This window comes from Lissotriton vulgaris, chromosome 1_1 (genome assembly GCF_964263255.1).
Source record: "Lissotriton vulgaris chromosome 1_1, aLisVul1.2, whole genome shotgun sequence".
Taxonomy (NCBI): Eukaryota; Metazoa; Chordata; class Amphibia; order Caudata; family Salamandridae; genus Lissotriton; species Lissotriton vulgaris.
In genome coordinates, this window is record NC_141685.1 from 1,192,816,007 (window position 1) to 1,192,841,996 (window position 25,990).

At 43.3% G+C, this 25,990-nt stretch overlaps 1 protein-coding gene across 1 annotated transcript in view; it reads left to right on the plus strand.

The window, feature by feature from the left end:
• Window positions 1–25,990, plus strand: part of LOC147748891 (myomegalin-like) — a 1,575,921-nt gene that overhangs the window by 426,360 nt on the left and 1,123,571 nt on the right. Inside the window, exons 7-8 of the mRNA XM_086928761.1 lie at window positions 9,999–11,765; window positions 18,413–19,580. Coding sequence (XP_086784887.1) covers window positions 9,999–11,765; window positions 18,413–19,580 — 2,935 coding nt within the window. The remainder of the gene's footprint in view (window positions 1–9,998; window positions 11,766–18,412; window positions 19,581–25,990) is intronic.

A 25,990-nucleotide genomic window follows, 5' to 3' on the forward strand; every position in this document is an offset into this window, starting at 1 on the left:
AAACCATGCCAAAACAAGTTACGCATTGACAAAACCAAAAGGCTGACTAACAGTTTCAGACCTACTGGCTTTACCAATGCTTGTTCATTTTTATGTTTCCCATAATCTTATTAAAACTGGTTACACTGATTTTCCATTATGAATATTTTGGGGAAATACTAGCATACATCAACATGTTTTACTAAATGATGCTGCAAAGAAGTGTTACCTAAAATTTGATAGTAGTTTAGCAAAATGATTTTGCATTATTTTGTGAACATTTTATTTTGAAAGCAAAGAATCATCAAACTTGCTTTCAAGCTTCTGCAAATATTTGCATCTAATTAGAGAGCATTCTGGGAGCACTATACATAGCCTAATATTGCTAAACATTGAAAAAGTGTGTGCACATTTTTATACTGGAACCAATGACAGTAGTGCAGTCTGAGTTTACAACATTTACTAAGAGCGCTCACCCTAATAATAAAGGCTTTGCATTAATGAACCATAAATACAAGTTTGAAAAGCAAGGACATAATACACATGATAACTTGTTGCCCTTGACCCCAAAAAATATGTCCTGGGCGTCGGGCTATAGGAATTCCCCATGCCTGCCATTCATAAGGTTATATTTTCTATCAGAGGACTCCTGCTGAGGAGACCCACCACATGACTGTGATGTATTCTGCGTATTATTTTTTGATTGTTTGTTGTCCTATTTCTTTTTTAGAAGAATCAGTTGCTTGCTTTGAGTTATATGTTTCTGGATTACTCTTTAATTGTGGTTTCACAGGTCTAGCTCCCAAATTATCTCTACCCAGCAAAGCATAGGTATCTTTGATACTTTAAGGTAATTCTTGCTCCTGTTGGGCAGGAGTGCATTCCCTCAGGCGTTGGTGTGTAGCCACCACTGCTGCCTCCTCTTTTATGTTAGCTAACATAATTGTGGACTTGGGCAAAACAGCCTATCAATTTCATCCCTAAGTCCAGGGCAGGTTCTGCCCTGTACTCCTTTTGTATTTGTTTCAATACTTCTGATATGACTGCTAGTGAGAGAGTACCATGAGTTCTGGTATAAACTGCAGCGAAAACTGTACCCCACATGGTACAATGCTCTATCGGGGGAGCTATCCCTATTGGCAAGCAAATTGTCAGTATTCTCTGTTTTTCTTGGGGGCCAGTATATGGAAATACTGCCTCAAGCTAAGCTATTTTCTGTGCTATCCAGAATGGCATCTGCTCATGTCTAGTGGGCATTGTTCCCATAATCGCGTTCAGCGTTTGTGGGGTAATTTTTGTCACGGTCCCTTGTGGTTGACCAGCTTGAGTGACCCTTGAAGGTTCAATTGTAAGTGTTCACATTATGAACTGTGTACGATTTCTGTTTAGTTTTTTTGTTTCTCTGTAAAGTGGACATATGTCTCTTGCTGTCAATGTATCAATCTCTGGATGTAGTGTGTAAGCAGCTAGGACCGGCCAAATCGCTCAGTCTCTGCTGAGCGGACTGAGTCTCACTTTTTGTGTGGTATAGGGAGGGCGCCTTTAAACCAATTTATATGTTCTTGGTAGGTTGACAGGACTTATATGTCGTCGTTTGGAGAGTATTCTTCAGGAATCTCATCTGGAATGTAAGCATGAAACACATTTAACCCACGAATAGAGCACCTCTGACCTGAATGCCTTGTGTGCCACAATCACAAAGGTAACAGTCCAACCCAATGATGGGACACCATAATCTGCTAATTTTTAAAGTAAGTGCATTTCTGCAATTTTCCTAAATGTTTAGAACACCTTCCTGCTCAACTTCCTCCGCACTAACACCACTCGTACCAGCGTCTGCATTCTGAGACATTATGAGAGGAAGTATTAGAAAAAGATAATGTTTGTCACAATGTGGGGAACTATAATCCTTCAAGCTTGAACAAACCTACAGCCAAAGCATAGGATGTACCTACTCAGCTGTGGCCGATTTTCCCTTCCCGCTCCAAACGTCTCTGGTTAAATGTAAGTAGGGGTCTCTGAGAAAGCAAAACTGAACTACTCAGATTTGACCGTTAAATAAGAACCAAACCAACATTGGTGGCGACATGTTGGTAGTTCCTAATAATACATAAACTAAGGGATTGGTGTCCAGACTGATTCCAGACAACCCCAAAGGATAAGTTAGCCTGTAGAACAGCTAGCTCACAGTGCCACCATATGACCCCAACCCCTACCAAGGAGCTAATAGTTTCTGGCAACTATCGAACATGGCAACCCTTGATCCTTAAGGGATTGTGGAAACAGTGCAGTATCTTTTGCTCAGTAAATCATGCTCACTTAGTCTCCGAGAGCTACAAAGAATAAACAATAGGGCCGTTTTCAATAAGCATTTATTGAACCAGCGTCATTCTAGTATAAAACATGTATGCTGCGACAATCGTAAAATAGAAACAGATATATAGGATTACGAGCACTGACAGAGTAAATAAAAGATAGAATTCTACCAAGGTGCTAAAACAGTAAATATATGCAAACATATCGATACATTGCACTAATCATGTGTACTCCTAAGATGCAAACCCTATCTAAGTGTACCTAAATGTCTCTAGCATGTATGTGGGTGTAAAGCCAAGAATCCCCCTAGGAAAGAGCCAACCCCATTACCTGATGGGAGAGAATGATAGACCTCGCCTTGGTCTCAAGTTGGACACCCCGCAATGGATGTCAGACCACTGCGTGCTGGAGTTTCTGGATACAGGAATCTCAGCCTCTTGTGTCATCATGGAAGCTTCTCCTCTGGTTACCGGGTAGAGATGTGGTTCTTTTGTACCAAAAAAGGTGTACTCAGGGGTTCTGTCTAGAATTGTAATGGTACTGTGGGCCTGTCGTCCAAGGATGACGATAGCGTGACTTTTGTACAGAGTTATCATACAGAACATATTAATCCTGCTGTGTATGTCCTGGTCAGGGGATTGAGATATGATACAAAGAATCCTCATGCATAATAAATTAGGCTAGTTAAAAAAAACAACACATGACATCCCCCCAGGGATGCAGCTAAGGAAGGAGATGACAAGGGCACTGCCTGTTCGGGCTAAGGGACAGAGATGCTTCCCGTTTCATAAACTAAAACCACACTCCAAGAAACAGACATGCACACAAGCTCACAACAAACAAACCACTACTCTGTACTACAACACAACCAAATACACATTTTGTTTACATACCAATAAAACACAAAACTCACAAATATAATCTCACCAACTCCTACCCTTTTCAAACAAAACACTCTACCCTCTGCCTATTCTTAGCATTGCCCTTGCCACACCTCTAAACCCTTTCTTCAACCATCTATCATATTACTTTACCAGACAACCATCCTCTTCTTCACACGACCAATACCAACACTTTCAACACTCACCTCCGCCAATAAGGCAAAATCATCCCCTTACTCTGCTTACAACCATCCTTCAAAACAAATATTTTCGCACTTACACTACACATAGACTCAACTCTTATACAGAATCTCCCCAGTTCTCCTTTAACATACACAGCTCACCAGTCCTTCACACTCAAATCCAACTACCAAATAACACTATCCCACAAAAACAAACCCACATACAAAATTAATCTGAACAAAATCTCACACATTCAAAAACTATTCACCATCCAATATACCTACACACATCTACTCTTCTCTGTAAACCAGCATAAATAACACACATTATGTATTGTCTATCTCACATACTCCATGCTACTAATACACCAATCGCTAACTCAAAAAAAACATGATAACACCCACTCGCACGTCTATCATCCACTTCTCATTTCAGAGCCATACAACATGACTGTCATGCTCTACCAACCTCACAAAAAAACATGATATAGGGAGAGTTGAAACTTTTTAAATACTCACCCACAGTCACAGATCTGGGTTTAATCCATTATTATTTTGCTCGCCATGTCACCCCAGTTTGGACCCAGATGTATGCCAATCAGTCTTGACCTTACACTCCATGGAAACAGTTCAACACGAACTGCCAAGGCAGGTCCTCTCTGGACTGGAATCAAGCATCCTGGGAACGGTTTGGGGGTATCACTCAACAGCCAGTCTAACTAGGATTCAGTGGTGCAGCAAGCAAAGAACCCACATCTGGTCATACCCTTAGCCACTGAGGGTGCACATAGCTAGCCTGGCTGATGAGAGGTGATACCCTGAAAAACAGTCCCAGAATGCTTGTTTCCGTTCCAGAAACTGATTTGCATATGGATAGGTCCAAAGTGGGATGACATGTCAAGCAAAATAACGATGGATTAAACCCAGATCTGTGACTAGGGGTGAGTATTTGAAAAGCTTCCACACCCCATCCATCTTTTTTTGTGATGTTGTCATGCTCTGCCACCACCCCTCACCGATACACCTTCATTATAAGCGAAAATAACTGCACAACACTCTTCATAACTTTGCATACCTTTATCGCAAAACAAGCCTACCAATCACACTGAATTACACATCCCAATCCCTCAATTTGAGGTAGGCATACCACCACCCACACAAACAGACCACAACAAATATCTTCTAAGCCTTTTGGAGAAAGATAATGACAAACATAAACAACACTTGCTTTATCCTCCAACAGTTAACAACACCAACAAAACACACCACCCATAACTTTAAAAGGACAATACTCACGTTCCTGCAGGACAAACCTGCACCATCTCCAAAATAGATTCTTTAGACTGCCTACTGATATATGATTGTTCCTATCCAACAAAAGTGCCACATATTTAACCTATTGCTAGACACAGAATCTGACTCACTTTTCACAACTGAATCATGGTTTGGGGAAGATAAGACACTGGTAATGCATTAAGCTGTTCCAATACAATATCAAACTGCTGTAACACAAAATTTCAGATCCAAAAAAGGAGGCAGCTTATCCGTCATATTTAAAGGAACAGCAAATCTCACCAAAGCTGAGGATTTTTCTGTACAGGGTTGTGAGGCCGTCCTTGTCAGATGCAGCCCTACCCTAACCTTTTCATGTTTTGCTCTTCTTCTCTACAGACAACCGCCATTAATGAAATATTACCAGACACTCTGCTAGATTCAAACTTTAACCTTTTTACAGAATATTCAAGCCTATGCATCCTTGGTGAGTTCAACATCTGGTTTGACAAACCTAATAAGCCACACCCCTAAACCATCCTCGCTGGCTTAGACACAAAACCTATCAATAGCTCAGTCTTTATCCCATGCACATCAGTGGACAAACATTAGATACCATCTTCACTAACCTAGACCTACTCAGGTTCCCAGACCTAGTCAGGCTTCACTCGCATGGTAAGATGACTAACTTGTTGCCTTCCAACACAAGACTACTCACCCCACAGCCTAACTATAATCATCTCACCCTCAACTATAGAGTGATCTTGGAAAAGGCTGAATTTTGAGGAACTAGAAAGCATCTGACCTCCAAAAAGATCTGGTAACAATCGAGTCTATATCAACAATCTTTGGATGGCTCCAGACAGCTTTTGATCTTTTAATTCTTCTGAAAAAAAAAGATTTCAGGGTGCTTTCAAACTTAATAATGACTAGGGCTCCCGGTTTTATGGTATTTATTTTTTTAACATTTCCGTCTGCATTTATCCATATTTATTTTTATGTCATTTTATCTGTAAACATTTTTGACGCAAGCAAAAAAGACGTTGCAGCTAGTATTTTTCCACATTTATTTAAATAGACAGTCAAAATGGTTGTTATAGGCTTACCTATATGTATATTTGCGCCAAATATGTTTCATGCAACATCCACCCAAAAACTTTTCTGTTAGATCAAAACAGGAACTCACATATGAGAAATGGGAGTGGTGTCACAGACATTACTTGCGATAATATTAGTGATCTGCTGCTGTGTTACAATATTGAAAACACTGTCACTAGCAATTTTTATTGAATGTAAACACATTTAGAATTTAGACAAGTGCATCTGGGTACTTTCAGTGACCTGACTAAAGACAGCAGCAAGATCTCAATTCAGAAAAAAATAAAGGCCCTTGCATTAGTCCTGCCAGGCTCTATTTCTCTCACAATCCTGAAACATGAAGCCTAAAATATCCAACAACAGCCACGTGAGCTGGCAGCTTTTGATTCACATTTTTTTAAAACTAAGTCCTTTGGTAAACCCTTTTTCCATAAGTTAACTGGTCTCTGCTTTGAAGACATTGGGTGTGTATCACTTCCCTTATTTTACTTTATACTGCCACGTAGCATTTGAACAATTTACTTTAATGCTGTAATCCCACACAGTGTAGCTGCAGCCACAGTTCTTTCTCACACAGAGGAAAAAAAACAATTTAACTTGAAAAGGGGCTTACAGATATGCCCGGGCTGTCTCTGTCTCTCAGGAATGTTTCTTCATGCTGCACCAAGTCACAGAGGAAAGTTTCAATTTAAGGCCTGAAAGTGAATGCAACCTAATTTTCTTAATGTGTTTATTCTGCCAGTCTATCTGCCTCTTTGGGTCACACATCTGCCAGTCTTAGCTCCAAGTATTCGCGCTGCTAACAACGCCCCTGCCTCCTCCAAGGTTAACACCTGTAGTAGTGCAAACAGTGAAATACAAGTCCACCCCCACCCTTTGATTAACCTGTGACCTAAAACTCACTGGGGTGCAGGTTCAGCGCTGGAGATGTCAAAGGAACAGCAGAAGGAATTTCCTGCGCCTACCAGAGAGTGATTAATGGCCCAGCAGGTGCTAATGTGGGCAGCCATATACGGCAATCAGGAAGTGGGTTGTGGCAGGTAACCCTGGCTGGAGCAGGGATTGCCAAACAATTCTCGGGCTCAGAGAATTTTAATTTGGTTGTATTTTTTTGCTTATATTTATAAATACAGACGGAAAAAAATACGTTTCCGTCTGTATTTATATGTATAAATCCGTATAAACGGAAAACTGGGAGCCTTAATAATGACTAAAAGGAATCAGAGGGAAGAGAAGCAATTGTCCTGGGTCACACAGTTTGGTCAAGCTGAAAGCTACAATTTAAACTAGGGTCTCTGTGTCAGAGCCCAACCGCTAGTTCAGTGTTCTTCAATCTGTGGGGCGCGCCCCACTGGGGGGGCGCGACACCTTCCCAGGGGGGGCGCGCACTCCACTTCAATTTGACCTTTGTGCCCTGCAGTCGTCTGTCTGTCCGTGCAAGTCTTCTTGAAGCACTCCGGACTCCGGTATGTGGAAGGGGGAGGGAGGGGAGTTCGATAGCGCAGGAGGTGCCCGTTCTTTTGTTATGTTAACTCTCCCAGGAGGGGGTTAATCACAGAGCTGACAGCTTCAGCTGCAGTGGGACACGCTTTTGGTTTTTAGCAGAGGAGACCCCTCGCCTCCCACTGCACCTGAAGCATGTCAGCTCTATGAATTAACCCCCTCCTGGGAGAGTTAGCTCTTCCCAGAACGGAGACAAAGTTTCCAGGGACATAATGCTCCGTTTACTTTCTCTTGTATTTGTTTGCTCATGATTGTCACTTTTGACTCATGTAATTTAGCGTTTGCTTTTGTAATTTGTTCACTTGTAATGTTCTCCCATGTATCAGTTCTGTTCCTATTGTGAAGCGCTCTGACCCCTTCGGGTAAAGTCTGCGCTATATAAAAACGCATAAATAAATAAAGGGGTTGGGTGGGGGGGACTGAAAGTGCCAGCTCTATTCTACAGTCTTGCCTCATGACCTTGAATCATTTTAAAACACAATGTTGTAAATATCGTTTTTTAACCATTCATTTTTAATGTGTAAAAGTCTATTACATACATTTTACAGTCAAAATGTGTTTATGCGTCATGGGACTTCCATATAAAAAGTTTATTTTAGATCAATACATGACCTCACATATGAGAAATAGAAGGTGGTGACAGATTATTTACAGTAATATTAGTGAACTGCTGTTGTGTCACATACTGAAAACACACATCACTATCCCTGAATATCCGATGTACACACATTTAGTATTTGACCAAAGAAGGCATGAAAGAGCTAAGACTTGATCATAAATTCAAAGCTGGTCCGAACAGGGGCCCCAAAAATACATTTGGCCCACAGGCCCCAAAATCCTTAAAATGTCCCTGAAAGTTTATTTTAAAATTACACAGGCAGGCTTATAAATAAGAATTATGAATTCATTTGAGCTGGGTAATAAGCCTCTGTCATTTCACCACACCCACCTACTCACAAACCTGCAGTTTACTAAGCACTCTTATTGCATTGAATGTTATTCGCTGAATATGCCCGGAATGTGCGCATGGCGGTGGAGTCCAGACATTTCTGACAGGTGGTGGGGGGGCCCAACATCTAAAAAAAATCAGCTGGGGGGCTCAACCTACAAATGTTTGAAGACCTCTGCGCTAGTTTAACCTAGAACCAATAAAAGCTTCTGACTGGCCTGGGCAGGTAAAGTAAGTGCATTCATAATATCCTTGACTGTTTTTAATGAGATTGTGCAACAGCAGTGGAAACACCCTACTTCATAGAACAGCTACACCTTGAACAAAAAACATGCAGGTTTCAATCCTTCAGAGGACAGGTACTGCTAAAATAGCACAATCTTTTCCCCTTACAGGACAAGACAAATAAGGCAGCAGCAGTGCACGCCTCACTGCCTCACAGAATAGGGATAGTATGGCAGTAGCAAAGCAAGCTTCCCTTTCTCACAGAAAGCCGTAATTGCAATCTTCTATTTCCAGCAGAGCAGATCCAGCAGGGCTAAGTCGTACAAACTTTCATTGCCCACAGAACATGTACACCTAAACCATGAGTGACATATAGCTTAACCCCTTTGCTACTAGCCTCCCCCCCCCCCCCCACCCCCACCCCGAGCTAATCCTATTTTTGGGGCTCTTTGGGTAAGTTTGCTCTTAGGCCCACATAACTTTTTGTCTACATAATGCAGCCATGCCATGAGAGAACCAGAGAACAGACTGCAGACTGAGGAGAGCGAGCAGAGTGCTACCAGCGGCGGATGCAGCCGCGGCGGTGATCGTGAACGCCAAACAAAAGCGCCGAAAAGCCCCAGAGGAAATCTGAAGTTGCTTAAATACCTGAACACGAGAATCGGCGGTTCAGCGGTAGTGAGGCGGTGGTGATGAGCTGCGGAAAGAGCAAAGGGAGAGGACTAGGGACCTGGTGACCTGGTGAACTCGGGTGAACTCGGGCAGCTCCGGACGTTTTGGGAGACGCCGGTATTTCCACCACCCTTGAGCCCGCGCCTGTCCCGACCCCTACGATCTCCAGGGGCACACGAGCCTCCATGGCTCTTTTGTCTTTCTGTTTATGCCTCACCTGCCTCACCTGCCTCACCTCGCTTTCTCTGACGAGCCTGTGAGCAATCCAGCAGGCAAATAAGCAGACGGGAGCTCAGAGCCCACAGCCCAGAAGTGAGGTGCACGGAGGTGCACGGAGCAGATCACAGAGAGGAGAGTGTGCTAAACCTGCCAGCCTGCACCACATGGACAGCGAGAGAGAGCACTAACAAAGACGTGGACCCCGGGACACCGTGGACACTGTGGACACAGGTCACGCACCACGGAGTTGAGGCACTGTGGCACTGTGGTCCCCCCAATTATCTTTTGACTTAGATAGCCACTCCTCAGCTGAACCTTCCAACTGGCTTCATCACAGCATCGCAGCATCGCAGCACTGCTTGTTCCGTAAGTGTTACGCAACGCAGCGCAGCGCTTAAAGCATAAAAGCATAAAAAGCTCAAAAAACACAAGTGACGCTCTTTAAAGTGACGTTCTTTAAAAAGCCACGAAATTACAGCCGAGAAGAAGTGGCATTTGCACGTCAGGTGAGGGGTGCCGGGGGGTGTTTTCTACTGAAAGGACAGCGCAGCGTTGGGTTACGCCCCCCTCCCCCCTCCCCCCCCCTTGGCTGACATCAGCTTCTTTAGCCATCATGAGATCAGGTAAAGAAAGAAGAAGCATTTCTACAGTAGTGAGCAATCGGAAGAAGAAAAACAAGCTACTTAATGCCTCCTCCGACAGCCTCGAAAAACTATCAAGGCCAACAAAACCTGGCACAAACACAGAAGACAACTTCTTAGTTACCCTTATGCATGAAGCTGAGGGTCCAGAGGGATCAGCTCTAGGTCAAACAGACCAACAAATTCATAACCATCAAAAATCAAAAAAACCTCTTGTACAACCTAAAATTTTCTCCAAGTTTGCCTTTGTAAAAGATGCTGGGGCCGTGTTAAACCATATGAGCCCCTCTCAGAAGGGCCTTCCCTCCCCTTTGCTTCCGGAAATAATCATCTTAACAAAACACAACGTTGCAGACTCGGCAAGAGCCCTAAAACCGGCTTCGGTATTGGCGAGCCATTTGGTCAATGAAAGTCCACCTAAACCTTACAGAAACTCAACGCCTAACTCAGTTACAGTAGCAAAGAGCCTTCAATGTTCTGAAACCGACGGAAATAATCCCAGGTGGCAAAATAAAAGCTTTGAAGTGAACAAGGACACAACCGTGATAAGAGAACATAAAGAAGATGAGCCAGCAGATGAGCCTGATGATCAAGACAAAGAGCATTCTCCCAAGGAGCACTTAGAACAGTCATCATCGCTAAACTATTCACTCCACGCCACCTCAGCAAAAAAATCACAGCGGGAGTCCCCTGATTTGGCTTTGGAGTTAAACAGTTCACACCAAACAAATCATCCTGGTCCGAATACAACCCAGTATGTGCCAGCAAGTCGAGTACACACCGCTGCATTGGAGTCAAACATCTCACCTCAAATGAGACTCTCGGTTTCAACTATAACTCAGCACTCAGAGTTAGCATTAGCAAACAGCGCATTTCCCGTGATAATTGAAGAACTGGAGATAAAGGCGGAAACACCTGCCCATGGTAAAGGTGCCACGTTCCCTCATGATACAGAAACCAAAACGGTTGATTCCCCAAAGACTCTAAACACAGAAGAGTGCGGGCTCTGGGCATCACTGTTAAACACCATGAACCTCACGACAAAAGCAATGGAATATCACTCGGATAAGATGGATATCCAATTAAATCTGCTAACCCGACTAACGACCCACGTCATCAACATCGACACCAAGCTACTAGATCTGAACGAGATGATTAAAAAAGTTCAATCAAAAACTACAATTAACCCACCAAGCTGTACTTGTTACTCAATCATTGATACATTATCATCTTTACCAGATGTAATGAGTGAGCTCTTAACTGATATAAAATCTATAAATGACTCCCACAGAGCAGCATGGGCAGCAGCAAGCAAGGAAAGAATAAACCCAGATTGTGAGACAACAGAGAAAATCCAATCGGCGGTTATTCCCATTGCTACAATGGTCTCAAACAACTCAATTAATCACCCTAAGGAACTGAATGTACAGAACCCACAACAAACGGGAGGGGCACATAAGCTCCGGCACGACGAAAACCAGCAGAGATCAACCAGAGAGGCGTCCGCCATTGGAGAAAGCAGGGAACACACATGCAACAAACAACTGTCTGCTAAACAAAGAAGGAAAATGAAGAGAAAAGGGAGAAACAAGATGGGCTCTACAAGTACATACTTCCCACAAGCAAACAAACTGCTGCAGGAACAAGAGACAGAACAAAGAGGCACTAAGGACGATCTAAGCAAAAGGGCAAGGCAAAGCTCTCCAATATCCCCTACTCTTATAAGCCCAGAGGAAATGTCTGCCAAGAATATAGCAACAGACGCTGATCTTATAAGGGGCTCAGCTGAAGAAGCTTGTGTACAAGTTGACTTAGGGGCGACAAGCAAGTATTCAAAAAAAACCCTTCTACATCGAGTCAATGAGGTTACAAAATGCGGACAACCTGGTGGTACAATCAACAGGAGGAACTAATCCTTGGAATTCCGCCATCTGTATCTCCACACCAGCAATGAAACACGAACATCACACAACTGCGGACAAGGTACCCCGCATTCAGAGAGAGCAAAACCCAGGTTCAACCCATAGTACAGCCCTAGAATTAACATTGGGGCAAAAGCAGGACAACAACAAGCACGAACCCCGTGACCCCACTGCCATCTTGGGCCAGCTGACGCAACCCCGTGATCCTACTGCCAACTTGGGTCAGCTGACGCAAAGTGAGCAAGCCCCCTCAGTCTACAGCAATTGCATGAATACAGCACGGGTATCAACAGCCAACTCGGGCCCGCCGAACCAAAGAGAGCCAAACTCCCAAGAAAGCTCTCATGAATACAGTAACTGCAAAAGCATAGAATGGGCATTAAATCCCGAACAGAGGCAGGAGGACACCAACCACGAAGAGCCCAAAATAATACTCTTCATTCCTGACTACAGATCCAAAGGGCGCGAAGATATTGAACTTTATTACATCTTTAGCTACGCTAACTACTCAAGACTTGGAGGCTGTCGAATTCATCACTCTCAAACATCTTTCTGAGCAGGAAATAACAAAAACAATCTGGAACTCTGGAGAATCAGTGAAAAAAATCTTAAGAGAGGAAAAGCAATTAAAGGCATGGGGGATTTGAATCAAACCATTCTACAACCCAGGCTACCCAGCTCCACTACTCCGCAATCTACAAGAAAATGCCAACTTGAATTTGAGCAAACACCGTCCAGATATTCCCACAAAATCAATATTGAGAGGAGCACGAGGATGCTCAGTCGAACGAAAGGTTGATGCACCCCCTCTGCAAATAACCAACGGTCTTCCGACCCAAAAACAAAAATGGGACTGGATTGCAAAAACAATTTACTTCAGACAGTGCAGCCAATGACAATCTGAAGAACGAATTGGTACCCCCTCAAATACAAATCGGTCGCTTAAATTGTGTTCTCGGAACATAAACGGTATAAGAGCAAAAATCACCAACAAGGATCTATTGCTATATTTTCAGCAGTATGACTTAATACTGTTACAAGAAACCTGGTCAGCAGAACCGCTCCATCTTCAGGGATTCAAAACATACCACCTCCCAGCAAGGAGAACCTCAAAATTTGGCCATGAGAAAGGTGGTTTAACGATCTACACCGCGATACAAACAATTAACCACGTAAAAGAACTTCTAAATAAAAATATTTCGGGAACTGAAAACGGGATCACTGCAGTTCAGCTGGAAATCTCAATACCGGGTTCCAATAGGCAAGAAGTTATCCTGGTTAATACCTATCTGCACCCAAAGGGAAAACAAAAGGGGGCCACTGCCCCTGGTGACAGAACTGAACAAACTAATAACGGTAGTGGATAATCCGAACCTTATTGTCTCAGGAGACTTTAATATGTTCCTTTCAAAATCATCAGGGAAGAACTATCCAATGGAAGATTATTTGCATGTCAGGGGGATTCTACCTCTGGAAGTGTGCCCCTGGGGCAAACAAACTAATCTATCAAAAAGCTTAACAGAAGATCTAACCAATTTGGGTCTGATTGCGGCAAATGGGCGAACACCGGGGGACCGTCCCCAAGCAGCAACCTTCCACAACTCGGTTACATCATCGGCGATCGACTACACCTTCTTGTCTTTTTCACTGTTCGCATTAGTACAAGATTTTAAAATCGGAATATCTGACTGCAGTGACCATCTCCCGCAAGAACTGTCACTGAGGGCACAAGGGACAGCGCTAACACTTTTAGCAAATGGCCCAAAGCTGACGACCTCAGCAAAACACAACAGAATTAAGTGCAACACTAGCGACCCAGTACGATTAATGCAAGAAGCAAAGATGTGCTGGGAAAGTGCTGCTGAGCTGAACGATAGCAAAATACTCGCCTGGGAGTCCTTCTTGAAATCCTTTGGCCTAAAGAACACTAAGCATAACGTCGCTAAAGAAAACAGGGTACGGACAAGCCAAAACACAACATCATCTAGCCCGACAAGCAACCCAAAAAATTACTCTCAATCCTCTCTAACGCCTAATCTAAGGGCAGTAAAAACAGCCATCAACAGAACACTTCGCGAGCTGCGGAAAGCCAGGAGCGACAATGACTTAGCATCTAAACTGAGATCACTAAAGTGTAAAAAGAATAAAATCCTGTGGCGAATCAAACGAGAAGCCGCGGAAAAAACATGGGCAAAACTACTCTACGATTCAAAAAATAATAACAGTGCAAGATTTTGGAAAACTGTTAATAAAATAGATCATCCGAATGCCCCTGGAGTGAACTCCCACATCACAGAGGCATCCTGGGTAAACTATCTGTTCCAACACTTTAATGATGAAGTACCAAGCATGGGCCACCGAAACCCGGAACTCTGTAAGCCGATCGCAATGGCCCTTAAGCCCCTAGCTGCTGACACCGACTTCCCAAGTTCGATTGACCAATTGAAGGGACAAATTGCGTAAGGACGGAAAGAGGGAGCCCCAGGCCCAAACGGAATCCCTCCCATTGTCTATAAACAAGACCCAACCTATTGGGCGGAACAACTCCTCCCGCTCTTTGTAGAAATCTGGAAGGTTGAACAATTTCCGTCCTCTTGGAGGGGTTCAATAATAGCTCCAATCTATAAAAAAGGCAACAAGAATGAGGCTAAGAACTACAGACTGATAGCTCTTATAGATATAGATGCAAAATACTTCTCAGGGCTGCTCTTGGAAGAACTAACCTCCTGGGCGTCAAACAAAAAATTAATCCCCATCAACTAGACTGGTTTCCAAAAAAATCTAGGGACCTCGACAAACATCTTAGCCCTCTCCCTGCTGATAGATGCCGCCATCAAACACAAAAAAACATTATATGCGTGCTACATCGACTTCTCAGCGGCTTTTGATAGCATTGATAGAGGGAAATTGTGGTCAAAACATTCAAAGTGGGAGGTGGACAACAAATTGCTCAACTTACTGATCTTACTACATTCAGATACTTGGATCCAAATAAAACTGGGGGCCGGCAATTGTTTATCAAAAGAGATTCCGACCACAAAAGGACTGAACCAGGGTTGCGTCCTCGCACCGACCCTGTTCAACCTTTTTGTGTCTGACCTTTCTAAAGATCTGGACAACTGCAACCATCACTCCCCAAAGCTAGGGGGGCTTACACTGTCGAACTTATTATATGCAGACGACCTGATACTAATCAGCCACACCCCAGTAGGCCTGCAACATCTTATTAATACAACAAGTACATTCTCGGATAAAAACGGCCTGACCATAAACATGGAAAAATCGAAGGTGATGGTTTTCAATCAAAAATCAAAAAAGCAAACATTTCAATGGTCTCTGCACGACCTAAAAATGGAAACAGTTAAGGAATACAAATATCTGGGGATAACTTTTGATTCCAACGGCTCATTCCAGCGACACGTAACAACAATAAAAACAGAGGGACTTCACTGGCCATCGCTTTAAAAAACATTAAGAATAAAATAGCGGGCCCAAGCTTAATCCCCTTGCTGGATATACTGCGCGCAAAATTACTACCATCAATAACATACAGCAGTGAATGCATGAGAGGGAGAGATGAGGACACTCTAGACAATGTGGTCAGTAAAACACTCCGAATACTCTTCTCACTCCCCCCCTACACCTCCCCAGCACAGTTAAGGTTGGAGTTTGGTTTACAGAAGCAGCAAATAGCACGTAAAGGTGCATATGCTAAATGCTGGCACAAAATAAAGAATGCTGAACCAGACTCCTTGAACGCCCAACTTTGGAAAGAGCAGGAGACAGGTCGGAAATGGGAAAAAATTCTGCGGAAGAAAGCATCTGTTTTTTTCCTGCAAATGGTATCACTGAAGGGTTTGTGGTGCTAAGATCACTATCTTCCCAGCTTTCAGGAACAGGCAGACTTGAATAAGAAAATCACATATTTCAATACAGTTTGGGGATTTTACTGGGACATACTATTTTTCTGTATTTTCAACCTCCTTCCAGTTAGTGGTAGAAATAAGTGTGAAACCATACCTTTTAACTTTAGCTTCTCTGGAGGCCAGGCAAAGCTCCTGCTCACACCCATCCCTTTGGAGTTACTTCATAGCGATGTAAAGCAATGCAGGGATGAGCCACGTTTTAACAGAGGAGCATGTGTGCCTGATATATGCTCTGAGTTGCAAGAATGTGTCAGCGACCTTTAAACCCCCCCACCCAATGCAACAAGCATTTGAGGAAACAAATGGTGCTTGAAACCAGGCATCTTAACACACAAGAGCATAACCTAGCTTTTTCAAACACTGTAACCGTCGCGGGGGCGCGCGGCTCACCTGCACGGGTGACAGAACCGTTCCGTCACGGCTAGCGGGTGAGCTGTGCTTGTGACGGAACGGTTCCGTCACAGCCCTGCCCCCCTTAATGAAACGCGCCACACAGGCGCGAAATCAGCGACGCGCAGGCGCGGCGAGCGGGCCGTGACGGAACCGTTCCGTCATGAGCACAGCTCAGCCGCGAGCCGTGACGGAACGGTTCCGTCAATAGCGTTGAACCGGTTAAAAATATGCAAAATAAATAAATAAATCCTGTTTGACCTGGGACAGCTCCCTCCTATGAGGTTAGGACTGGAGCAGTGCTTCTGTAGAGCTGCAGATACTTTTAACATGCCTATTTCAAAGCGGAATACTCAGCTAAAACACTTTCCATTGATTTCAGGCTGAAAATGAATGATTATGAGTAAATTAAAGTGCAGCAAAAATGCTGCTAAATTTCCATATTTGTGTTCTAAATTTGCTAATTTATGCCACACTATCCTGGGGGGTCTGTTTAACAACTTCTACTGTGGTACCTACAAAACAGATTAGCTGTAATGTGTTATCAACACTCGTCCGGGGATGCAAATGATATAAATGCAATTTAAACTCACCGCCTACACTCTAGTAAAGATAATTTCACGGGCTCATAGGCAGAAATAAAATATCACTACTGGAATAATTACGGGTTGTTGGCATGCGTCCCTCTCCTACGTCACATGATTAAAAAAAACATAGGAAAAGGCGAATGTAAATTACAAAAGGTCCGCCATTTTACGACGACGCGATACTGTTCAGCAAGCAGATTAGCGAGAGAAACAAACCAGCCAGCAACGCCTTTGTGAGCATTAAAAACAGGCACATATGCATTTCTATAAAAATTGTGCGTAACCTAATAATATTATATTTAGAATACTGTGTATTGTACCGTGTAGTGTTTACATCATAAAATATAAACGTGCTTTGTTTCTCAAAAGACGACTTGAACGCGCCTGTGTGGCATCCATGGTATCGAAAGGCAAAGTCTCCATTTCAAAATGTCTGCCTCGTTTCTTCTGGTTTTGGAAGGGATGACTCTTTACCCTCCATCCTCCGCTTAATATCATAGACTACACTTCCCAGAGCCCCTAGCCACTGCGTGCGTGCGTTTTCCCTTCTTGCCATCTTGAGCTGATCCCGAACCCCGGGTACCAGAGTGCGGGCTAGGCTCAGAGACTGGTGTTGGTAGATACGGAGGCTGGTGAGGTGATGGATGCAGGCGGCGTCGGGTTCAGATGAGTAGACGAAATGTGCGGGCGCTGTCAGGGCTTCGTTGAGAGCGGTATGTGAGGCAAGGGCAGCAGCGGGAATCTGATTTACAGCCACGTCACGGACCTAGCTGTAGTCCTACAATACCAGAAGGAATTAATGCAGATTGTGCGTTATACAAATGTTCATTATTAATAACATTTCTTTAAATGAAATGCCGCTTTTGATGCAAACTGATTTTAGATGGTTTGACAAGGATTAATACCCAATGCGCTAAAATAGCAGACTATTAGTCAAGAAGAAAAAAATATATTGATGAAGACTAGCATCTCCCCAAGAAGATAACCAGCAAATCGAGAGGACGTTCTGGAATATCTTTCACCTATTTAGGAGACAATCCACTCATTGAGACAACAATCAGTCCACTCATGTAATCGCAATCTAATTTATTACGTTAGAAGCCAGCTGTTCAGAACCATTTAATTCTTTAAAATTAATAGTACTTATTAAAAATATGCAATTATGAAGACAACTCGCTCATTAAGAAGTGATCTCCTTAATTCGATAGGAACTTCATATCAAGTCTTCTCACTCGTTCTCAGAGCATCTTGCTCGCCACAAAGGCATCTAATTCATTTAGAAGACATCCCCCTTATTAAGAAGATAACACACGACCACATTTCAGAGGAAAAAGGAATCCCACTCATTGCAAAGTAACTCTAATATCTAATTTATTACGACACTAGTCATGAAAACTTCCCACAAACTGAAGTTCTATAATGAAAAGTGACGGAAGGTTATACATTATTGCAAAGACTCCTACTCTTCGAGAAGCACCCGCTTTGCTTACTTGGTAACCAAATCATTGCCCAGATTCTGTGTAGCCTAGTTAATTAGAGGAAGTTAAGATCTTGCCAGCCAAACTTTTATAAATTAAAAGGAAGTATTTAATATGACTTTATTCTTTTAGGACACAGATTAGTCACCAAGCAAAGATGCTTTTCATGAAGAAGAAATGCTACTGTTGAAATGTTGTATACAATGATGAAGGACACGTGCCGGATCTGTGCGAGGGAGCTATGCGGTAACCAGAGAAAGTGGATCTTCCATACAGCCTCTAAGTTAAACTTGCAGGTGCTTTTGTCGCACGTTCTTGGAAAGGAGGTTACACGAGATGGGAGGGCAGAGTTTGCTTGCAGCAAATGTGCTTTCATGTTGGATAGGATCTATCGCTTTGATACTGTTATTGCACGGATAGAAGCCTTGTCTATTGAACGTTTGCAGAAACTTCTCTTGGAGAAAGACAGACTTAAGCTTTGTGTGGCCAACCTGTATAGGAAAAACAATGAAGATCTTTGTTCTGAAAATAAAGGCAGAGAGGGCACTGTGGACATTTCGAATCTGCCTGATGCTCAGTATGCTGCACTTTTGCAGGAGGACTTCACGTATTCTGGGTTTGAGTCCTGGACTGAACATGATGAACAAGTCGGTATCCCAACCCACTGCCAAGCAGCCGAAGGCATAGGGAGCCGCCCAAAGCGTTGCCATTGCTGTACAGTTCTCCGAGTTCCTGATGCAGACTATGAAGCAATTTGCAAGGTACCACGTAAGGTTGCCAGGAGTATCTCCTGTATCCCATCCACCAGGTACTCTGCCAGTGTTTTAAATGAGGAACTACACGAGCCCTCACTGGTGGATATAAAGCTTGACAAAACGCACATTGAACGAGAAAGCATAGAAAGAATTTCATCTAGCTCTTCAGTTGAATCTCTGCTTGCAGCACTAGATACTTCTCAAATGAACAAGGAGGATGAAATAGTAAAAGGAACCCGGGAGGATCCCAAATCTGACTTTTGCAATGATGGTAGTTCAGCGGAAAGCTGCTTGACACAAAGCAACACATTGGATATGGCCCTTACTCTGGTTAAAACCTTTGACTACAGGCCAGTTCAAATCCACAAGGGGAGCCGCATCCCCATAAAATCAAGCCCTCCCAAGTCAGCCAGCATAACAATAGATGGAAGCTCCCTGCCAAACGAGTTAACTGAGGAGGAAGGGTTCTTAAGTGTAATGTTTCAACCTTTTCCCAGGACGATTCAAAACTTTATCCCTGAGCTTGCAGATCTTCAGGACCTGTACGAAGATGTGTATGAGGACTACATGCCTCTACGTTTTCAGGTATGTGCTAATCTACATGCCTCTGCTTTGAAGGTATAGACTAAAATATAGGCTAATGTACATTCAGCATGGCCCTAGTAGCCATTGATTAAGTAAGTGCATAGCTGTACCCCCCTAGGACTTAACTGTGTCTGGCCCATAACCAGGCAAGTAACTTGTGGACCCTGCGTCCGTTTGTTGAAGCGCCCACCTCTGTCTTCTCCTTCCTGTCGCGATCTCTCTCTCTCAGGTTCGTCTGTACTTGCCTTTTTATTGTCTGTCTTTGCCACTGTCTGTTTTACCCTTGCTTGTTTTGTCATTGTTTGTTCTGCCATGTCATTGTCTGTCTCAGCCACTGTGTTTTGCAAACTGTTCGCCCTGCTATTATCTGTTTTCATTTGACTTGGCCACTGTTTGCTCTGCCACTGTTCAACGGTGTTTCTTTGCCACTGTTCGTTCTGTCATTATCTGTTTTTCCCTTTCACTACCATCTCCTTCTTTATGTGCCTTTTCTATGCCTTGTTTCACCTTTGTCTGTTTCATGCTATTTTCTCAGCATTTTATTGATAATTTTCTTACCTTGTGTGCAGTGGTCCCGGCTCTTCTGAACCCCCCCCCCCCCATTCTGGCTCCTTACCGGTTCCTCGTGCTGCTCCTTGTCTGTTTACTGCTCTCTGACTCTTGAACCCCTCTTAGCTTGCACCCCTTCGCACCTCCTCTCTCCAAGGACCTACCTAATGGCAGCAGTAGTGCAAATATGCTGCTAGGGCATCGAATGCAAGCCCGTTTGTGCCTGGACCACACCCAGCACCAAGACCCCTGGCCCTCCTCCCACCCACCATGACCCTCCACACCCTCACCCCTGACAGCTGCTCTGCTACAGCGCTAAACCACACTGTAAGGGCTTTCACCTGTATCTCTTGCAGATTCTGTTGCACTCAGTCTTCTCCAACACTCAACCCTCCCCCACAAACAACACCAGTGTCACCCAACGCCCCACCCTCTCACACACTCGCCAATCAGCTTCCAACCACACACCACTCCTCTCTCACATGAATGGTCCTTAACACCCACTCGCTCAGCAAACACTCCACGGAGATATGGGACCTGCTACACAGTCTTGGAGTGGACCTGATGCACATTCTTGCAATAGACCTGCTCTTCTTCACAGAAACGTGGCAGAACCTAGCCTATGAACCAGCCATAGCTCCAGCGATCCTCACCAGCTACAGGATTTCCAGACAAGAGCACCAGCACCAACCTAGAGGCAGAGCCACCATTATCTTTAAGAACACCTTTACCTCTTCACGTTCAGGCTACGAATAGTAGCCTGATTCACCCTCTGTGGGACCCTCGTATACAGACCACCGGGACCCTGCACCAGTTTCGCCAGCAACATCACATAGTTCATCATAACCCTCTGTTGTAGTTAAGAAGCACGAAGACAGGAGAAGAATGACTTCAGAGTAGATTTATTAATAGGAGAAAGATCCCAAACAAGCTTCTTGCCAGACACAGCTGGACCAACTGTCAATGATGCCACAGAGATGACATCATGACAGAATCTAGACTGCATCACAGAGATGTGCCATTCCAGGCAACATCTCAATGGAATACAACACATCTCCCCCCTTTGCAGTAAAACAAATCCAAAACAATATAAAACCAAAAACATGCTAAAATATGTAAAAACATTGAACAACAAAAAACAAAGTAAAATGCATAGTGAAGTCAAGAAATATAATCACTCAAACACGCTGGAAGTCTTCTTTCACCAGCTCCCCTCAAAACACGAGAAACATCACCAGACCCATCTCCCTCCCCATCTCCCTCTCCTGCGCCCATACCATGTTCATCAGACCCGATGACCTCATCAAAGGAGGAAGAATCAAAAGGCTGTTCTCTCGAAAAATCAGATTCATCCATCAACATCCATGGCGAACAGTGCTCAGATTCGAACTTATCCTCTAAATTTTCCACATGTTTGCAATCTCGCCTTTGATATAACGCCACCCGCCTCAAATTCCATGTTTGACCATTGGTTAACTTGACCCAATTACCTCCCACAGCCTTAACTTTGAAAGGTCCTTTAAATTTGGTCAAAAAATTGCTATGTCCACCAGGTTTCACTTTGACCCAATCCAACACATGAACAAAACGTCTGTTCTCACCACTCAACTTGCCACAATGCAAGCCTACCACAACTGTTTTTTCACGCATCCATGAGGGAAGTAACTTAGTGACAGCTTCCCTCCCCTGCATCATTGCAAATGGACTCTTTCCTAAAACAGTATTCACAGTTGTGCGATACGCCCAAAGCATTTCACTGACTGAATAAAGCACAGGCAAACCTGCTCCATGTGCTAATTGCATAGTACCTTTAACCATGTGGTTAATGTGCTCAACTAATCCATTTCCCTGCGGATTGTACAAAGAACAACAAGAGTGCTTTATACCCACAGAGTCCAGAAAAGCATAACTTCTGTTGAAGTCAGTTGCGTGCCGTTGTCGGTAAGCAGAACAGAAGGAAACCCTTCTCTCTTAAAGATTTCAGACAAAACAGCAATAGTAGCCGAGGTGGTAATACTGCTCATAAATGCAACCTCAACCCACTTTGATTTTGCATCCACCAAAACAACAGCATATCTCTCACTGTCTTTTAGAAAAGAAAAAGGACCATAAAATCTAAACATACCTTTTCCCAAACTTCATCAGCCAAAGAAACATGCTGGGGCTGATCTGAAGATCCAAATACCAACCCTCAAACTTTTCTCAAATTCCTTACACGCTACACACTTTTTCACCCAATCTTTCACCTGCTGATCCATAGAAGGCCACCAATAAACGTCCCCCAACCTCTTCATCGTCATAGTCTGCCCCAAATGCCCCTCATGCGCTAAACTAATCAATCTAGCCCGCAAACCAAAGAGCGGTACAAACTTATCTTGAAGCATAATCACTCCATCAGCAGTTACAGATAATTGATCCATAATCTTTAGAAAAGGTCTCACACCATGTGGAAGATTACTCTCTCTTCTGATAATACCCTTAATCAACCTAACAACGCCCATCAACTTTGCATCCTCTTCCATCTCCTTAATCCAAGTCTTCCTTTGAATAGCATTTGCAAATCCCTCCAATGCATCGTCCACTTTTGCTACAACTTCAGTCAAAAAATCGGACACCACGGCCTTTTTATCCGGAAGTCTTGACAGTCAGCAACCCTGTTTCGCCAACCTGGAACATACTCTACTCTACAGTCAATTTCTTGCAGTTTCACAGCAAGCCTCGCCAATCTGCCAGAGCAATTGCTTATACCACCAGGAGCAAAGACTTTTAACAAAGGTTTATGATCCGTACGCAACCTAAAAGTACTGCCCCACAAGAATACTCTAAAATGATTGGTAGCCCAAGCCGCCGCTAAAGCCTCCCTTTCAAAAACCGGTTAATTTCGCTCAGACTTAGACAAGGAACGTGAGGCAAACGCCACGGTTTTTTCATCACCCCCACGCACTTGTGCCAGGACAGCCCCAATGCCTACAGCACTGGCATCTACTGTAACAATGTTGTCAAGTCCATTTTGAAAAGGAGTGAACACCCCTGCATGAGCTATTTCTTCTTTAATTAGACCAAAGGGAGACTGTTGCGTTTTCCCCCAATCAAATCTTTTTCCCCTTCTCAAAAGTTCTCTCAAAGGCTCGGTCTTGTGTGAAAAATCTAACACAAACTTTGAATAATATTCTACAAGACCCATAAAGGATCTCAATGAGTTTCTGTCATGTGGCACCCTTGCATTCACGATGGCACTAACAAGGTTTTCCTTAGGTCTTATTCCTTCCTTAGTAACCAAATGCCCCAAGTACTCTACTTGTTGTGTCAAGAATTTACACTTTTCTCTCCTCTAAGTTAATCCAGCCTTTGGAATTCTTTCCAACACCTTAGCAAGGGTTTGATTGTGTTCGCTATCATCCATACCAAATACCAGAATATCATCCTGAAACACAACAGCTTTGTCCACCCTTGAAAGAATGGAGTTCATTAGTCGCTGAAAAACACTTGCAGCAGAACACAAACCAAACGGCAACCTGCAAAAATGAAAAGTGCCCTCACCCGTAATGAACAAAGAGAGAGATTTAGATTCAGCAACGAGTTCAACCTGGTGGTATGCATTCCTCATGTCAAGTTTTGTGAAAACGTTCGCACCATTAAGCATCAAAATTAGCTCATTAATGTTTGGCAAAGAAAATTTGTCAGTTATAACATTTTCATTTAAACTCCTAAAATCCCACAGAATCTGAGGGAGCCTTCCGCTTTACTTGTGATAACGACCGGAGATAACCATTCAGCCGCCTCTACAGGTTCAATCACTTTATCATTTAGAAGCTGCTGAATGATCTCCTTCACCTTTGCCCTGGCTGCCCTGGCTGCTATAGGATCCTTTCTTGCTCCATGCTTCTTGCTCCAGGAACCCTTCTTGCTCCATAGCTTAATGACATGCTGATAATTTTTAAATCTTCTCAACCTAGGTTCAAATACAACATTACATTTTTCCAACAATTCATTCAAACTCAGAGCATTGCATGCATTTACACTCATAACTGGAACCTCCGCTCTGGGATCCACTTTAATATTCAAATCGTACTGGTGTGGCCAACCCAGAATTGGTGGTCCCTCTTCAGCCACATAAACCTTGCCATGGGTTTCTTTCCCTTCAAACACAATCTTCGCCTCCATGTATCCCACCACACTAATCTCACTCTCTTGATAAGCTTTTAGAACAACATTTGATCTAGACAGTGAAACATTTTGCCAGGTTTGTTCATAAATGTCAAGTGGGATAATGGTATAAAACGATTCAGTATCTACCATCAAAGAAACTGTCTTTCCATTTATCTCAAAGTCTGCTTTAGGTCGTGTTCTCCTCTTTTCCATACCCTGCACATCTGCAACAGTAATGTCATCATTAACAACAACAACCTGTAAGTGGATGTTACATCACCCACACATGCAACCTTTTTAATTTGTTATGAAGTTCAGCGAAGGGTTATGGGAATGTTCAGAAATTCGATGGCTCTCTACAGGTAGTGGTTAGAAGGTGATTGTGAGGTTTGGGTGGTTGGTGCTTCTTGGTCAGAGATAACCCTATTCTCTGAGAAAAGAAGGTGGAGAAGAGCTCTACCTTCTGTGTACATGTAAGCAAAGTCAAGCGCATACAACCTGAGTTAGTTCATAGGTAAGGTGTTGTAACATTCGATGAAAGGATAAGATCAAACTCCAATGTTATTGTCTTGTTTGTTTTTTATTTATCCGGTGAGAGTATTTGTTGTTTTTAATTTGTTGTTTGCACATACGTGCTAAATGTCCTTTTTTCCCACACTTTACACATTCTTTTCCAACAGCATAACACTGTTTGAATCCGCCATATGATAAGTACTGCCACACCTGAGGCAATGTTTTCCTGCTAATTTCCCAGATGGTTTACTCATGTTCTTTTGATACTTATTTTTATTGCCAGAAAAACTTTGAACCTTATTCTTAATGGCACAAACTCCATCAGAATCGTCTTCTAGGACTGCAACTTCTTTATTTTTATTGCTGCTAGGGCTGATCTTCATTTCCCTCATGCACTTCTCCGATTTGTCAACAACCTTTGCAATAGCTATTGCATCCTTTAACGTGGGATTGTTAGACGCCCATAGTCTCTCTTGTGTTTTCTTGCAACTGCCCTGAACAATTAACTGATCTCGAATTATCTTTTCTTGCATTGCACCAAATTCGCATTTTGCTGACAGTTCTCTCAATCTAGCAACAAATTCATCTATACTCTCATTTTGGTGGTGTGGTTGCGTGTAAAATTTATGCCTTCTCATGACTACATTGACATGTTTCGCAAACCTCTTTTCCAACTTTAGCACTGCCTCCTTGTAAACATCTTCCATTTCTTCTACAGCTGGAAGATACTTGAACACATGTTGCCCTTCCTTGCCCAGGCAACCTAAAAGCAAGGCTTTCTTCCTCACTGCAGGAAAGTCAGTGCAATCTAAAGCAACCAAATAATTTTCAAAGCAGTCTATCCAGTCCTCCCATTCTATAGGGGGTTCACCTGGTGACATCAGAAAAGCAGGAGGTATTACAATAGCAGTGCTCATCACATCTATGTTCTGTTTGAAAAAAACACTGCTCACTCCCTCTACACGATGGCAGCACCAGCCTTGATATTGTCTTCGCAAACTTGAGTGTATTTCAAGAGAGACAGTGACAGCCAATGAGAGTGCAGTTAACAACTAGCCGATTTTTTTTTTTTTATCTCACTCGTGGACTGCAGTAGCTCAATACACAGCTTCCACTCTGCCCTGCGAATGTAAGTATTTAATCCAAAATTGCCTTCTTATTGTGCTACTTTCTTTGTTAACGATTAAATTACACTGACA